Source organism: Pseudonaja textilis, chromosome 17, assembly GCF_049901715.1.
Source record: "Pseudonaja textilis isolate UNSWEBS1 chromosome 17, rPseTex1.2, whole genome shotgun sequence".
NCBI lineage: Eukaryota > Metazoa > Chordata > Lepidosauria > Squamata > Elapidae > Pseudonaja > Pseudonaja textilis.
In genome coordinates this window covers 6,501,950-6,519,351 of record NC_142006.1, presented here as the reverse complement: position 1 = coordinate 6,519,351, position 17,402 = coordinate 6,501,950, and the positions used below count along the sequence as shown (strand labels likewise).

The 17,402-nt window shown below is 44.2% G+C and overlaps 1 protein-coding gene across 5 annotated transcripts; it reads right to left on the bottom strand.

Annotated features, from left to right (window-relative positions):
* Positions 1 to 1,599: 1,599 nt before the first annotated feature.
* Positions 1,600 to 16,854, bottom strand: MIGA2 (mitoguardin 2). 5 transcript variants are annotated; one of them, XM_026712190.2, is made up of 16 exons: positions 16,735 to 16,854; positions 15,319 to 15,518; positions 14,086 to 14,296; positions 13,021 to 13,133; positions 10,837 to 10,957; positions 10,543 to 10,676; positions 10,130 to 10,244; positions 8,593 to 8,693; positions 8,163 to 8,278; positions 7,678 to 7,750; positions 7,164 to 7,250; positions 6,767 to 6,865; positions 6,480 to 6,614; positions 6,267 to 6,320; positions 5,479 to 5,595; positions 1,600 to 5,011 (listed from the first exon to the last, which is right to left on the bottom strand). In XM_026712190.2, exons 2-16 carry the CDS (start codon positions 15,412 to 15,414, stop codon positions 4,811 to 4,813), a joined length of 1,773 nt encoding a protein of 590 aa, XP_026567975.1. In that variant the 5' UTR covers positions 15,415 to 15,518; positions 16,735 to 16,854; the 3' UTR covers positions 1,600 to 4,810. The 5 variants fall into 5 exon arrangements, with proteins under 5 accessions (XP_026567975.1, XP_026567977.1, XP_026567976.1 ...); XM_026712192.2 differs by having other exon boundaries at positions 16,755 to 16,854; XM_026712191.2 differs by having other exon boundaries at positions 16,783 to 16,854.
* Between the last annotated feature and the right edge of the window lie 548 nt (positions 16,855 to 17,402).

Below are 17,402 nucleotides of genomic sequence, written 5' to 3'. Positions count from 1 at the left end.
AGCCAATCGGCCGGCACACACGGGGCGGGGCGGCCAATGGGCGTGCCTGCGTGGCCCGCTCGGCCAATCGGGAAGCTCGCCAGGTGTGGCCTCCCACCAATCCTCGAATACTACCACACCCCCGCGGCCTGTCCTTCCCTTGGAATCAAGCAGCCAATCACAAAGGCCCGGTCCGTAGCCGGGCCCAGGTAGATGAGAAAGCCAATGGCAGGAGAAGCGGGGCGGAGCGGCCGTCGACGATTGGCTGGCTCACCTCGCCAACTGAGAAGTTGCTCGGTGGGCCCTCCCTCCCTCGCTGCCTCCTCTCCTCCCTCCTCGCGCGCTCCCGCTGAGAGCCAATCAGATCTTCGGGAATAGATGGCGGGCTGAGGTGCGATTGAATGGGAGCGCGGTGCATTGTGGGGCCGCATCCAGCCTCTGTTGTGACTCAGGGCTATTATGGGCCAGATGGTGTCCTGTTCTAGCCATGCCTTAACCCTAGATTGTTGAATAAACCACAGTTAAGCTAGTCTGAAAGAACCTGCTAAGTCCTCTTTACAAACCACAGTACTGGTGCTCTTCCCAACTTTTGCAACTTAAAACCATTTAAAGACTCCCACCAAATAAGAGGAATATTAAGATAAATTCATCACCTTGAGTTATTTGTAAAAATAATAAAGGCGGGATATATATATATCAATAAAATAAAATAAAAACTCCTTTTCTCTGATCTCTGAGCTTTGTCAATTTGAACCGGACAAAAGCTCTGCCCTCCTTTGCGTCTTCTCCATCTGTTGTGAATTCATTAAAAAAAAAAATCTGTACAGCCATGACACAAACATTCAAACCGTGAGATTTTAGTCCTATTTCAAAGCTCTGCAATAACCCTGCACAAAATAAAAGCTTACTGAGTGGGCTAGAGAAACCTCCATCCTTGTAAAACACGGGGGGCGGGGGGGTGTTTGTGTGTGTTCACACCACACAAAGACTTCAAGGATTTGAAACGAGAAGAAAATTCTCTTTTCTTTTTTTTTCTCCTTTCATCCTCTCTTCCGGGCACCATGTGCACAAGATCAATTCCCCGGAGATACGCAATCCAATTAGCAGGCAAGCCAAGCCAGGACAGAGCAGAAGAAAACAAGATGCAGAAACAATAAAAGCAAATTACTTTGGGTTGTTAGCTATCATATTATTGATCCCAATGGAAATGGGAAAAAGTCGGTTGTCTGCCAGAAATATTTAGTGTCATTTTTTTAAAAAAAGAATGCTGAACTAGGGGTCAATTAATCCAGTAAATATACAAATGGGCACACGTGAGATGGCACTGTAGAAAATCAAAGTAAGAATTTCATCGCCATCAGTCCGGAGAGACCATGCAGACGATAAAATGAAACAGAAATTCTATTTAATGAGATCCGCTTGGCTGGATTGCACAAGGAGAGAAACCAAGAAGCTTTACCTATACATTCTCCTAGTGTAAGGGATCACTTCCGTTAAGTTTAGTGGATGATGGGCTTCAATGGGAGCGCACGCAAAAGTGGAGACAGCTTTAAAAAAAAAAAAATCTCCACCACTTCCATTAAATTGAAAGAGTGGAAAAAGGAGAACACTCTGGACCAGTTTAATAATAAAGGAAATATTTATTTGATTTTTTTTTTCAGTGCCAAAAGTTTTAATAGGATAGAAAAAAATTAGTTGCAAAGGGGAATGAGAAGCATAAGAACATCGCGGAAAGGGAGAAAGAAATAAAGTCCAAACAACCAAAATAATGAGGCACAAAATTCCATTCAACTCCTTCCATGTAATATTCCGGTAATATTCTCTGAAATTGAATTTTCCTCTTCTTTTAACAAAAAGGAAGGGGTTTCCGGGGCTTTAGATCACACTTGCTCAACCTTGCCATCATTTAAGATGTGTGGATTTTAACTCCTGGAATTCTGCAAGCCAGCAAACGGACTACAGAATTCTGGGAGTTAAAATCCACACATCTTAAATGATGGCGAGTCTGAGAAAAACTGCTTTAGATGTTGATGAACTATATAGTTCCCAGAATATTGTTCTCCCTCCCCCACCCCCCCCCAACTTCCCATGGACATATGATGTTTAGGATTTAGCAATATCCAAGGACACAATCACAATCTCTCCACCACCCTTTGATTTGCAGGCAGGGAAAGTCAACTTTTCCCAGGCTGAAAATGTCCAGATCTGAAGGAAAAGGTACCCATAATGGTTGGGAACTCTGCCGGCTACTGCTGGGACCCAACAACTGAAGACTCCGTGGGAATTCCTTCAGCGTAAATTAGGCACCACAAAAAGTTGCGTGACAAGTTGATGGCTTTCTTAAGACCGTTAATCCATGACTTGTATGGGTTGGAATGCAAGGGGCACCTTGGAGCAAACGTTCAACTTCGGAGCAGGGTTCAAAAACCAGTATAAATCCGGGAGGAATGATTATGACACTTGATCTACATTCTGGATACATTCTCATGCTTCTAAAAAACTCTTCATTGCTCCTCAGAATTAAAAAAAGGAAACAACTGTGGCAATGACCAAATTGTACTTTTGAATTTGTCCTTGCAAATTGGGAGTTTTTTTCTTGGGCGAGATTAATCTCCTTGCCATAGTTCGAAATGAGGTCTCATCGAACAACAGGCAGCCAGATCAAATCAAGAGAAGCTAAAACTTAACACAAATATTTAAGTTCCAGCCTTCCCATTCAACATTCATAGTTTCTCAATTCAAAACTATAATTTGTTATAGAGTTGATATAAAAGGCTGCCTTTGGAACCTGTTGCAAGAAATACCCATGAAGTTAAAGTATTTCCCCTTAAAACACCCAAGATGCAAAAGAGCAAAAACTCTTTCGTCCATGTTGTATGGAAAACTCAACAATTCAGCCTCAAAGTGTTGACTTGTTCGAAAGTCAACTCAACTGCTTCAATAATAGTAATTAAAAGGAGATTTAAAAGTGCCTTAGCCAGTGTAATGAGCAGTCTAAGATAATGTCTCTCAACCGCGGCAACTTTTAAGACGTGTGGACTTCAGCTTCCAGAATTCCCCAACCAGTATAGGTATGCTGGTTGGGAGATTCTGGGAACTGAAGTCCTTATAACCTTAAAAGTTGCCAAGGTTGAGAGACACTGCTCTAAAGACCGTAATCCACCCTGTTGAAAAATCTCAGTGCATCTACAACATGGAACATTCTTATCCAGTGGGATTTCATTTGTCCTCCCACCCAAGGGGGGCTACCATGGGAAGCTTGGGAGTTTCCGTTGACCCCTTAAAGTAAGACTATCTCAAAATTGCATCCCACCATCCCTAAGCAGACTGGGTTTTTTTTTTAACTTCATCCAATCTGGCCCCCAAATGCTACATTTCAGGATCATTTTAATGCAATCACTACATCTCACTACCCCCCTTCTTGATTCAGGATCAACGAATGCGTGGCCAACAAAATGCCACAAGGTCAAGTCGAGAACATCAATTCTGCAAAATCCAGTCAGGAAGTTGGGAATTTTGTGTTCCAATTACCCCATCTTTGGGAGAAAGAAGGTGCCTTCAGATTGATGGAGAAATTCATCAATACATATATTTTTGACGGAATTGAAGTTTTGCAAGTTCATAAATAAACATTTATTTATGAGCTTGCAGGACTTCAATTCTGCAAAATCTACAGTCGGGCAGTTTTGAATTCAACTCCCGTCCATTGCTGGGAGAAGAAGGTACATTCAGATTGACAGAGAAAATTCCCGATTTTTGGAATATGGCTACAAAGATGCCGGAGACAAGAATAAAATTGGAAGTTTATCTCATCTATTAAAGTGGATAAGCTCTCAAGCCAATTGGTGTTTAGAGTAAACATTTCTTGCAAGACTTCACTGAAATACTTGATCCTTATCAGAAGGCATAGTGAGATCCAACCTACTTTTCTTTTTCCTTTCCTTTCCTTTCCTTTCCTTTCCTTCCCTTCCCTTCCCTTCCCTTCCTTCCTTCCTCATCCATCTCCTTCATAGAGGGTCTTCCATCTGAGACCATCATACATGCAAGAATCTTTAAAGAAAGGTTATTAAAAGTTTGGCTGTACATACAGACCCGTGTTTTTCACTTGAAGATAGGTGGACTTCAGTTCCCAGAATGCTCCAGCCAGCATGCTGATTAGAGCATTCCAGAAGTCTAGACATCTTAGAGCAATGCTAGCTGGGGAATTCTGGGAGTTGAAGTCCACCCATCTTCAAGTGGCCAAGGTTGAAGAATGCTGATATAGACACAATAAAGTAAATTCAGTTAAAAAAAAAATTAAATTAGAATTTTCCAAATCAAAGGAGCAAAAGGTCCCTACAGGTCTCCCCCACTTGTCCTTCTTTTCAAATGTCACAGGGAATAAAGTGTCCTTGTGCACTAATCTCACAACAGGAATATTAGACAGGGGCTCGGCCACAATTTAGGCAAGTATTAAATAACTAGAAACAGGCATGGCTGACTGGCAAAACCTTCCCGCCTGGATAATGCTGGACACATCTGGGGCTGTTAAACAGCCTTTAAATCGGTGTTTTTCAATCATGGCGATTTTAAGATGGGTGGACCAAATCCCAGAACTCCCTGTTCTGGCTGGGGAATTCGGAAGAATTCTGGGACTTGAAGCCCACCTCTCTTAAAAGTTGCCAAGGTGGAGAACCACCGTTCAAAATTGCTTTTAAGTTAGACAATTTAAATAGAGAATGTTTTGCTGCCGTCCATCTTCAGCCTCCGAACTACAGAAGCCAGTCTCCTCTCGCAAGGAGAAAACAAACCCATTCCTAAGCTCCAAACTGTCTTGTCTGAACAAGGAGGTTTAGTTGACGCTACTGAAGGAAACATCATCGTTTTGCAGAGTCCCATTGATCTCTGGAATGGTCTCCATTCCTAAGTAGCTGAGCAGGATGTCACTGCGGCGGCGTGAGAGCTGAAGGATGTCTTCGGCTAATAAGGTCACCGTTGTGTACCTTACAATGTCCAGGTCGAACATGTCTTTCAGATATTGCAAAATCTGGTGCTGGAGAAAGAGAGAGAGAGAGAGAGAGAGAGAGAAAGATTATTTATTCATTCTACGGCACGTTCACATTTTGATAAAAACACCGAGGGGATGAAAACACGAAGTATACAAATATAAAATATTATAAATGTATGTGTAGACCACAGATATAATTCTTTTGCTTCACGTTTTTTGCAGACTGTTCACCCTGGCAATCTCCTGGCTGTATCACATCGCATCATATTAAAAGAAAGAGAGGAAGAGGGATAAGGATGAGCTGCCAGGACTTTGTGGTTTCGAGCCATTTAAAAACAAAAATCACATGAGGATTTTTTTTCTCTTTAACTGACTGCATATCTTTTGCCATCTTAAACTCTTCTGGAGAGAGAGAGAGAGAGAGAGAGAGAGAGAGAGAGAGAGAGAGAGAATAGATAAGATAGACAGACGGAGAGATATGAGAGAGAGAGAGATTTTAAAAGAGGATTTACTTTGAAAAAGCTGCAGACTTCAAAAAGCTGTTGTTTGGGCCCCAGGAAGCCAAAAGCCAGGACAGGGCTGACGTGCTCCGATACGGAGTAAAAATGAGAAATAAAACCATCCGGAACCTGAAACAGAAACGGAGCAGGAACAGATGGATCAGTTGCCACTTTTGATTTAAAAAACAAAACCACACATATCACACACAAAAACTGCACTAAGCTTAGCAGATCCTGCAAGGAACCGAGGAACAGGCTAGATCAGTGGTCGCCAACCAGTGGGCCGGGGATCACTGGTGGTCTGCACGAAAATTGTGGTGCTCCGCAGAGAAATGTCCCCCCCAAAGCAATTAATTCAGGCTGCATGGGAACACAAGGCTTGCGTTGCTTGCATTGCGAACAGCATGAGGTAGTGAGGGGAGGGGGCAAAGAGCGGAGGGGGGGAACTTGCCCCACTCTTCCCAAGTGCCTGGCTTGGCCACCAGGCTGCTTCTTTCCGCTTCTTTCTTCTTCTCCTTTTGGCTGCACTCAAGGAAAGCAGCAAAAGTCTTTCTTTCTCTCCCCCAAACTCTGCCAGAAATGAGTCTTTGGGACCCTGCAAGGCCTCCTCCTCCAAGAGGCTGCACCAGCAAAGACTCATTTCTGGCGAAGTTTGGGGGAGAGAAAGAAAGACTTCTGCTGCTTCTGCTGCTTTCCTTGCATGAAGCCAAAAGTCTCTCTTTCTCTCTCTCTCTCTCTGTCTCTCCCGCCGAGAACGGAGCTGGAGGCGGTATCCTGCCATCCCAAATAATCTCACGTACCATCAGGAGCCGCCTCTTGGCCTTCAAAACTGACCAGCAAGCCGTGGCGAGAGCCTGAAATGAAAAGAAAACAGGTCATTTTGCCTCCCGTCTATAAATTGAGTTCGCCTTTCCCGTAAGAGCCACTAAGAGAGGCAGTCCTCAACATACAGCCATGAACTGGGAACTCAGCATTGGCTCCCATCCCCCTCCTCTCCTCCCCCGAAAATGCACCGTCTCCTTGAAGCTGTCCGAGAGCCAGCGGTTACGCAGGATGGCCACGACTGAGGACGGCGGGTTCTCCAGATCTTCGAAAGCATCCATGAGGATGAAGTCCAAGGCGACATCGAAGAAATTCATGCAAACCACCTGAGAGGCGGACAAAAAGAGACTGTCCAGGTTTATTCACTCAAATCGCAGCAAAGCCTCCCTCATTCTGCCAACTTCCAATTAAATCCCTGTGGTTCCTTTGAGCAGGACCAGAGAGAAGACAAGGTCCCTGTCAGAAGCCCGACACTTACCCCTCGCCCTTCCAGTTCCTTCTGCGTAGTTGGCCAAGTCTCCTGTCTCAGTGTGTAGTGCAGCATCTCACTGTAGCTTTCAAGAAAACCCTTTGTGTTCTGGAAGATCAGAAACCAGAGGAAACCAACCCAAAACTCAGCAGGTGAAACCAGCCAGACTTCCTTGTTGCTTCTCAGTCAGCTCCATGAAGTCCAGAGGTTCCCTCAGATCTAGTTTGCCTGATCTCCCAAAGACTTAGGTCTTTGTAAACCACTAGAAGATCTCAAGATGTTACTGCAGAAACAGTTGTCACGCCACACTGAGCAGACCCTGTGGTAGGTTCCAACCCACCTCTTTGGAGACCCATGTAGTCTCCTCTCAGCACAATCACAGAACCCTTTCATAGTTGGCCCTTACCTTCTCAGCCTTGGTCATCAGCCCCATCACCATCCGTTTACCCACCTCCCCAAAAAACGTCTGGTTGTTGTCCACCATCAAGAGCTCCTGTGAAGAGATCAACCCATTAGAAACCACGGTGCCTTGGATGGGAGTTGAAGTTCAGCACTTGGGAGGCTTCGTATGTACTCTCAGGAAGCTCCACAGGGACTTGCACCCAAGCCAATTCTTTCTGGACAAGGTACAGCCGTAAAGACAACATCCTTCCACTCCCAAATGGCCCTTCCTCAGATTCAGGGACTCCAGAAAGAACAGGCACCAAGGCAGGGCTGGCGCCAAACCTTGAGGGACAACTAGCTTCATGGGAGAACCAGCTTCAACCTTTCTAGAGAAGACCAGCTTTGAGGTCTCCAGAGCAAACAAGCTTCAAGAGAGAGGGCTACCTTCAAGATCTCCAGAGGAAAACAGTTTCAACGTCTCCAGATAAGATCAGCCTCAAGAGAGGACTAACTTCCAAGATCTCCAGAGCACCCACCTTAAAAGCTTGTCTGATGCAGTGAAGCTTTGCCAGGAAATCATCATCGCTGCAGCACCCCAAAAGCTCTGTGCTGGAAGAGGAGAAAGTTTGCGGGGTAGGGTGAGGAGAATAGATAACATCTGGACCAGCTTTCCCAACCTGATGCCCTCCCAACCTTGTGATAACAACGTCTGAAAGATGAATCAGGAACTCCGAGAACTGTGATTTCAGCATCCTCCAAATACCTCAGGATTTCAACTCCCAGAATTCTCTTACCTATAGAACCAACAACTAGGAATTCTGAAACCCATGCCCTTGATACATCTGGAAGTGTCTAACTAACGAAAGTTGTGTTGGCTACATTCAGTTTGGCACAAGGAGTAAGAATAAGCAACAAGCTAAAACCCCTCCATGAAAAACCCAAAGGCCCATCAGATCCGTGATGACCTTGACTGCCACCAGGGGAAGAGAAATATCCTAAGGCCCACCTGCCCCAAGCTCACCGAAAGGTCCTGCACAAAACCAATCCATCCTTCACCAGCTGCAATGCTTCTTCATAAGCAACCGCTGGCCTAGAAGGCTGGTATGGCGTCTTCTCCATTTCTAGGGAGTCAAGGATCTGAGAGAAAAGCAGAAACCATGAGATTTCTTAAAACATTAGAGGCCCCCCGAGAGGCTCATCAAAAACATTATCACAATTAGAAACCAAGCAAAAACAGCCTGATATTTGTAGGCTTGGCTACAAATATCTTAAGACTTTTCAATTGGGGCAGTCCTAGGAGACTGCTTGGAAACTTCAACCTTGAATATTGATATACAGGATGTTTTCCAGGAAATTTCCGGCCATTTAAGAGCCACGTCGTTCTAAGAAATGGACAGCCATAGAAATATAATAAGTAAACAAGGAAAAACAAGGTGCAGGATTCAAATTACCTCCGCGGCAGAGAAAAAGGATTCCTCAGAGGTCACACTATCTTCATCATCTTGTTGACGCCTTAGAGACTCTTCGGTCAGTGGGAACATCAGAGTTTGCTCTAAGAAAGAAAAGAAATTTTTTTTGAGGTGTAACAGTGGTTTATTTGGGTCACCGGCAGCATAAAACCAGGAATACGACAGCCATCCGTCTGAAACACAAACCAACCATTTTAGAAACCATCTCAGTGCAAATAAAATACAATGGAAATAAAATGGTTGACATAAAATTGTAACATAAGAGTGAAAGGTGATCTTTGAGCTTGCATATTTTTCTTGCATATGTTCCTTTACCTGAACTAGGTAACATCATCAGGGCTAGTAAGAAGTGAGATTTGTTCTCAGTTGATATTCTGGGGGCTTGCCCAGTCTGGGTGGGTAGGGGAGGTCTTCAGAGATTCTTTGGTTGGGCTGTTTATTGTTGGCTCTTTAGCACTTTGTTGGTTGGGGTATTGTTTAGTTCTTGAGTGTTAGTCTGACCTTGAAGTTATCTATGTTGATCTGGGTGCTGATTGCTGATGGAACAGTGCTAGACTCTTTTTTGTTCCTTTTTGGGTTGGGTGATTGTCTCTTTTGCATAATCTGTAGCTATTGTTCATGTCTATGTGTCTGTTGATGGCTAATTAAAGACCCAAGCGCCTCTCCACCAGCAATCAGCACCCAGATCAGCATAGATTAACTCCAAGGTTAACATCAGAGCAACTAATCAAGTAGATAACACCCCAATCAAGGAACTGCCAAAGAGCCACCAGTAAATAGCCCAACCGATCGGAAAAGTGATAAGAACAGAGGGAGAAGTAATTGAAAAAAATATTTGAATGTGCAGAAATGAAAAGATTAACATTAGGAATTAAAGAAAAAGAGATTAACATTAGAAATTAAAGAAAAAGAAAAATGTGAATATTACATGGTATGGGATTTGTCTTACCAATGGTTACAGAGAATAAAATAAATTAAAATGGACTAGATGCATTTATAAAGCAACAAGAGAAGCTTGTGAAATAGATATATTGGATATTACTTATATGGCAATGTGATTATTGTTATATTGACAAGAAGAGTATTATTATTAATTGCAAGCATATGAAATATGTACCTAATTGACACACGATTGAAATGGATTTATTGTATGTAAAAAGAAATAGTAAAAAGAAATAGTAAACAGCCCAGCCAAAGAATCTCTGACCCCCCCACCCACCCACACAGACAGCCAAGACACCAGAATATAAACTGACAGCAAATAGCTCTCCTTACTAGCACTGATGATGTTACATAGTTGGGTAATGAAGCCTCTGAAAGAAAATAAGCAAGCTCACAGAGCACCAAGGACCCCTCCTGTCAACCCCGCAAGCTACAAAGATTCTCCTTTATTAAACTGGCTAAGGAATTCTGGGAGTTGAAGTCCACAAATCTTCAAGTTGCCAGCTTTGGAGACCCCCTTGATCTTGACTTAGAACAAAGCCCCGTTTCTCCCAGAATTAGCAAACCAGCTCCTCACCTAAATCGAGCAACATGTTATCAGCCGACAGACTGGATCCAAACTCCTCCTGCAGGTTATACGCCCGGTACAGGAGCAATTCCAGCTTGTCTGCAAATTCTTTTTTCTGAGATTCCTGCGGCAAAAACAGGCAGACCTAAAATGAGGCTTCAGTGGCCTTCCAGAACCAAACTCCTGAACGGAGTTCTTAAGCCTCTGTTAACGTAGCTTTGCGAGAAAAGTAGAATTTGCTCCACTTGGTTGCTGTTCCTGAATGGTTTACCCAGACAGTCTGCCAGGAAATGATCCTGAAAATAAACTTGCGGATTGTATCCATGGAGTCATCTCTTAAGGGGAACCTATATTTTACCAGCTATGGGGCAGCATCTCCTAGATGTTTTGCAGGAGACCCACGTTTGTTGGAGGGTCTGTACCTCACAGAGATCTTCAGGCAGCAGCTCTTCCGCTTTGGGGACAACCCAAGAGGCAGAGAGGCTGTAGGGGTCCTTCTGACGGGCGGTCAGGGCCTGCTCCCACTTCTGCAGGGCCTCTTCAAACAGCTCCATGCCTGCCAAGGAAGAGAGACCCCCCAAATGACCAGCAACAACTAGATGTGGGCCTCTCCTCTTGGCGCCCAGTGTCCCACTAAGCTGGTGCCTGTTGGGCTGGGGGATTCTGGGAGTTGAAGGCCACCCATGCTGGCTGAGGGAGCCTGGCAACACTTTTACCTTGAAAATAGAGGTTTTCTGCACTGCAGTCTCCAGCAGCACCAGGGCCTTCTCCTCCCATATGGGCTTCCCAGGGGGGTGCAGCAGCAGGGGTCGGGCTGGGAGAATTCACAACCGCCATCTAGAATGAGAACCAGCAAAATCCCACGAAAACAGGATTATCATCATCTGTCAATCCCCTCAAATGTTCCAGTAAGTGCTCTCAAACAGTACTTATTTGTATCCTGCCTTATTATTATTATTACAAATAACTCAAGGCCCTGAATATACCTTAGACTCCTTCCTAATTTCCCTACAACAACCCTGTGACCACATAAAATTGAAATGTTCAGGGAGAGAACTCTTGGGAAAATGTTTAACCCAAGAAACGACCTTTTAATCTTTTGAAAAGCCAACTTGAGCTGCCCTTTAAACCAAGAGAAGGCAGGAATTGTGTTGGAAAAAGAGAAAATAGGCGTGTAAGCAATCCAATTTGAATGCGGTTTTTAAAGTGCCCATCCTGCCTTCTTTACTTAAAACAGCAGGCAGTAAGCTTAGAAAACAGAAATAAAAAATACAGGCGATTTTTTTCCAAGCTACAGGACCAAAATACAGCCTCTCCACTTCAATCTCAGGTAGAGCAAGCAAGCACTGGTGAAAAAGTCAACTAACCAACGCCACAAAAATTTGTGCTAGAGGTCAAGTATCGCAGTGACTCACAAACAGGCTGAAGTCCCAGTTAAGCAATTAGTCAAAAACCAAAGACTGCGTATTACGGGTTAGCCAGAACAGAGCATTCCCAAAATAAATTCCATGTTACCCTTCTAATATTTTAGCACCAATGTACCACAGCTAGAGTTATGAGGGCATTAAACCTGAATTTCATTACAGCAAGTCTTAAGTTATATTTTGCAATGTTTTTCTGGTGCTGTCTGATTCCCGCTAGCTTTAAAATCTTAATTCCTCTCAGTTCCAGCCAATCAAGTGATGGCTGTTTTGAAGGGGGGGGGTTAAAAAAATTGCAGGAAAATGTTGCATCGTTGATTGCCTTCGATCTGACCTTCCCCTCTCACTGTGATCCTTGCCACTGACAATTTTTCACCTCCGTTTATCTGGTTAAGCGCTTGGGGTGGAGATGGATGACCTCCAAAGTCCCAGCCCTCCTAGGATTCTAATGTTACCTTCAAACCACTGCTCTATCGTAACATGCATTGATATTCAGCTGTTTCTCAGTTCCACCTGATTACAGGTAGTCCTCGGCGTACAACCGTTTGTTTTAGTGGCCAAAGTTACAACAGTGGCCCTGAAAAAAGGGACAGGGCTGTTTTGCACTTATGTCCATTTTTCACACTTACGGCTTGCAGCATCCCCTCAGTCACGTAATCAAAATCCGGGCACTTGGCAAAGAGCTCATATTTGCGACGTTCATAAAACGGGGCAAAACTCAGCTAAGGAATGTCTAGTTTAGCAACATAATTTTAGGGGGAGGAGGGTGTCTTAAGTTGAGGACTCCACGTATTTCTTTGCCTTTTCCAAACATGTTTTTTTTCTGCAGACAGACAGCCTGTCATTCCACAGTTGTTTATAGAAGAAGGAATGCCACTGTATTTATCCTGCACCGGATCCAGGTATAAATAGCCACAGGGCAAAAATGCTCCCTATTTTGAACTATTCCAAAACACTTGCAATTATCTTCCACTCGCAATTTTCTTGCAGCAGAGGAAGTATTTTTAGCTAAAGGCTGTGGCACAAAACATGCATGCGTCTTCGCCTTCAGGGATCCCTCGACGTACAACAATTGTGCCTCAAATTTCTGTTGGCTAATCGCGACGCTTCTCAAGCTTTGTCCCATTTTCTGAATTTTCTTGTTAAGTGAATTCCCTGCAGTTGTTAAGTTAGTCACAAGGCTGTTGAGTGAATCTGGCCCTCCCTGTTGATTTTGCAAAAGGGGATCGATCACCACACACACACACACACACACACACACACAGGGACACTGCAGCAGGCATAAGTTCATGCCAGTTGCCAAGTGTTTTGAATTTTGACCCTGGGGATGCTGCAACTGTTGTAAATCTGAAAAATGGTCGTAAGATGAAGTTGTAGCTTTTGGGCACTAAGTGAACTGTAGGAAGGACTACCTGTCACAGCTGCTTCTCCTCCCCCTCCCGGGTGGGTCTGAAAGACCCCTCCCCAAGCATCTCTTACGGAGGCCAGGCTGTGCGAAGAGCTGGAATGCTTGCTGGGCTCCAGGGAGGAGATCCCACTGAGGGTGTCATTGCTTTTGCTGCTGGGGCTTTGCAGCCGACGGCCGGAATAACCTGAAATTAGGAAAAAATGCAAGAAAATGAGAGAGAGAGAGAAAGAAAAAATAATAAGTTTGTAGTGCACAACGCTAGGCCTGCCTTAGGCATGAAAGCCGACTGGGTGACTTTCAGCAGCTGATCAATGCAGGGATGGTGAATTCTAGTCCCACCTAAGGCACAAAAGCCAGCTGGGTGACTATGAACCCATCACCAGGTGAGTATGAGTTCTAGTCCTGCCCTAGGTACGAAAGCCGGCTGAGTGACTTTGGGCTACTCATTCTCTCCCAATGTCTCACAAAGTTGTTGTTTCATGGAAAATAGAAGGAACAGCCATATTTGCCACTTATAAAAATAATAAAGGTGTGATAGAAGTGAATAAGAAAGGAATAAGAAATAAATCTACCAATCCATGTTAAAAAAATCTTTACAATCAATCAATAAAAAAACCAGGATGCCTTTCAACGATGGAAGTGTTTGTTCATCCAAAACTGGTGACGTTTGAGAAAATGTAGACCTATAAAGGTATTTTGAATTCCGAAGGAAAACTAAAATCTAAACAAGATCTTGAAGACCAGGAAGTTGAATTATCATGGTGGCCTCAACTGCAAATACAATCGACTAAAGATGAGAAAATGTATAGCTTTTATAAAGAATAGACAATCTTCGATCGGATATTGTTGAACTCCAGTGAAAAACCGATGAAGAAAACTATATAACTTTCTACTCAATTTGAAAATGGAAGATGAACAAGTAGAAGAAACCACGATACGGGGGCCAAAACACTTCGCGCGTAATATAGAACTAGAGAAAAGGCAAAATATATGTGGGGAAGAAATTATAAATGAACAATGGCACCTTTGTATGAAGAAAACTTATGTAAAATGCTTTATAGATGGCACCTGCCACCTGCTAGGTTAGCCAACATGTTCAAAAATATGCCTGGCCAAAAAGCTTTGACCGTCATCACCTTTCTTCACGGAGGGAACCCGGCAGGTGGGTAAGATGGGCACTGGAGCCACCAGAGGCTTGGCACTGGACTTCTCTGGAGCGATCTGTTTCTTCCGCCGCCGTCGCCGCTTTAACTGGTGCGCCGTCAAGGCCAAAGCCACCGTCCCGAGAGCCGTGGCAAAGAGCACCTTCCGTAGACCGGGGGTGATCCTCAACGCAGAGAAGGCCGACTTGAAGAGCCAGAGAAGCAAAACAAGGCAACTTTAGCATCTAGGCCGGGTGTCAGCAACCTGTGGCTCTGGAGCCTCATGCGGCTCTTTGAGCCCTCTGCTGTGGCTCCCTGTTGGGTGATCCCAACACTGGCTGGTCCCGCCCTCCCCTCCCAGTTACTCCTCGCCACGCCTGAGAAGATAAAACACAAAAAGCAGAAATGGGAGGGAGAGAGACCCATTTCCCACAGAAAACACAGTGAGCCACAAAACCTGAGTAGGTATGGTAGGCAGGTGTGTGTCATATGACTGGGTGGGAGTGGCATTGAGTTGGCCACACCCACCCAGGTTTTGTGGCTCCCAGTTTTTCCTTTTGTGTGGGAAATGGGTCCAAATGGCTCTTTTGAGTGTTGAAGGTTGCTGACCCCTGACCTAGGCTCACTTATCACACCTCTCACCCTAAATGTGTTTTACCTGTCCTCTCTTCTTTTAATAAAGTTGTTTTCATTTTTAACAACAAACATAAAACAACAAATAAAACCTTTCAATTACACAGTGCGTCGGTTGGTACCTATTTCTTGTGCACAATATCTATAGTCTTTTCTCCTCTTAGATTAAGTTTACATTCACATTACATTAATCAACTTTCCATGTCATATTATATTATTACATCATCATTAGACTTTAATTTCAGATCCACATTATCCTTTAGAGCAAATCTCAGTTCTTACTCATTTTAATTCGTATTATAATTCATTCTATAATAATCAATTATAACCTATCATTGCTATTGTATTCTACTTCAATTTCCTACTTTTCCATCTAACCATTGGTAAAAGAAATTCCATATCTTAAAAATATTCATTTTCTTCTTGCTCTCTAATTGCTAATGTTAATCTACTCATTTCTATTTTCTTGATCACCTCCTCCTCTATGGGAATTTTCTCATTTTTTCCAATTTTGAGCAAATACAATTCTAGTTGCAGTTAAAACATGAATAATCAAATGTGTCAATTCTCTGTTATAGCCTTCAGGTCTTTTACCTGTCCAAACGTGGTGTAAAGGAAGACGGGGATCTCTGCAACGGTCATGGCCAAAGCGCGGATAATGGACATGCCCTCCATCCTCTGAAACGCCATGTTGGAAATGGGCTTGGGTTGTCGCCAGCGAGGTTGTGCTGTTCATACAGCAGTCCAGCGTCACGCAGGATCCCACCATTAGCCTCCGAAAGTGCATCTATTTCCTGGAGCAGAGGCCAAAAACAGAAAACAGTTGGAAAAATGGTGGAAAACTCAAAGAGGAAGAAGACACAAAACCGGAGAACCAGAAGAACGAAAATGTTGGATCAGGTTAAAAGTTCAGGACCAACCAACCCCATTGGATGAAGATTTATTTACAACATTTTACAGAAATCCCAGAAGAAAACCAGCAGGGTTTATGGTTGTATGAGATCCATCTCATTCCAGTTGGTTCTTGACTTACGACGAGCCTGCCCATCAGGGCCCTAAGTTGCGGCAGTCGTAAATCAGGTCACCCAACTCAATTTTATTTACTTTTGTGTATATTTGCATCCTGCCTTTAGTACTTTTTACAAATAACTCAAGGCAGCGAAGATATCCAATACCCCTTCCTCCTGCAAAATGTCTTAATTCTCACAGTATCCCAGTTTGAAATGGGCCATTTCAACAATTCCCTGTTGTTCAGAATGGGGTGTTTTATGCGCAATATGGATAAAAATCATTTTGAACGTAATTAGCCGTGACTTTTGAGAAAGTTTCTGGTTTGCTCCCTGATTACAAAAATCCGGTCCAGCCAGTTCCTCCAAACTGATAAAGTGAAGCTTGGTGTAACCCAAGGGAAGTTTTTGATACAAAACTGTCACTCAAATACCATAATCTTTCTGGCTTAGGATTCTTCCTCCAGAACATTTTTATTCAGGGTTTTTTTTCCTCCTGTCCCTTCTGGCTGAGAAGCCCCAGGCAAACAGGTGAGCTTAAAAGACGTTTCCTTGCAAAGCCAGGCTTGAAGCATCCAACTCATGCAACAACCACCCCAAAAAAATGGCATTCCAGGTAGACTGCTCCTGAACCTGAAAGCTCTACTCTTCATTTCCCCAGCTAAGCACTTTTCCTTTTTTCTTTTCTCAGAGACGCACCTGATTAGCATGCACCGAGCTCGGCTTTCTAGGAGACGGGGGCGAGAGGGCTTGCACACGCGAAACCGGCTGGTGCGTGTGTTTTGCACACCTTGCACTTTTGCTACTACCCTTGTCAGCAAACCCGCCGGGTGCGCATCAATTATGGCAGGGGAAGCAGTTGTAACACAACGCAAGGCGCCTGTTTGGGAGAGATTCACTTTCCCAGCTCCGGTAGAAAGCCGGCTATGCAAGAAAAAAGTCATCTTAAAACGTTACCACCACCCCCACAACCCATAATGGAAGAGTCCGCCGCCCGTCTGACCTAAGCCAGGTAGCCAATACCATTCTCCAAATTGGGGGGAGCTCTCACCATACCGCTCCGCTCGCCATGGCTGCAGAAGGACAGGGTCTCCTTCCCGGTTCGATCGCAGCCGCTCAGTCTAGCTTGTCTAATCTCCGCCCAGGGGGGCGGAGCGCCGAAGTGAGACCGCAGACTGGCAGCCGTCTCAGCCAATTGAAAGGGCACCCCGTCTCACAGCGGACCAATAGCCAGCCTTTGGTCGCTTACCTTACTTACCTCAAGACAATCTTGGGCGGTTGAGCAACCAGAGCGGCGTCCTTGTTTCCCAATGGGAAAAGGAGGCGTGGCTTTAGAGCTGATTGGCTCCGGCGCGACGTGGAAAGCGGAGGGGCGGGGCTCTTCTTAAAGGGACAATGCCTTCTGCACTTGTCTAAGAGGTTATGGGGGCATGAAATAAAAATAGGGATAGAAACATGCATTTCCGCCCTCATTTGAATGAGAAGTCTGTTTTGAACAATATATTAATTGCACTTTAAATTAAAATAGGAATACAAGGTTTTATCTCTGGCTTCCTACCAGACAAACCATAAACTGATTTATTTTTACTTTTGCAAGATGCACAAGCCTGGAACCTGAACGCCAGTGACAAGACAGGAAACCTGGTTTTAGCTGGTGGCTTTAAATCCACC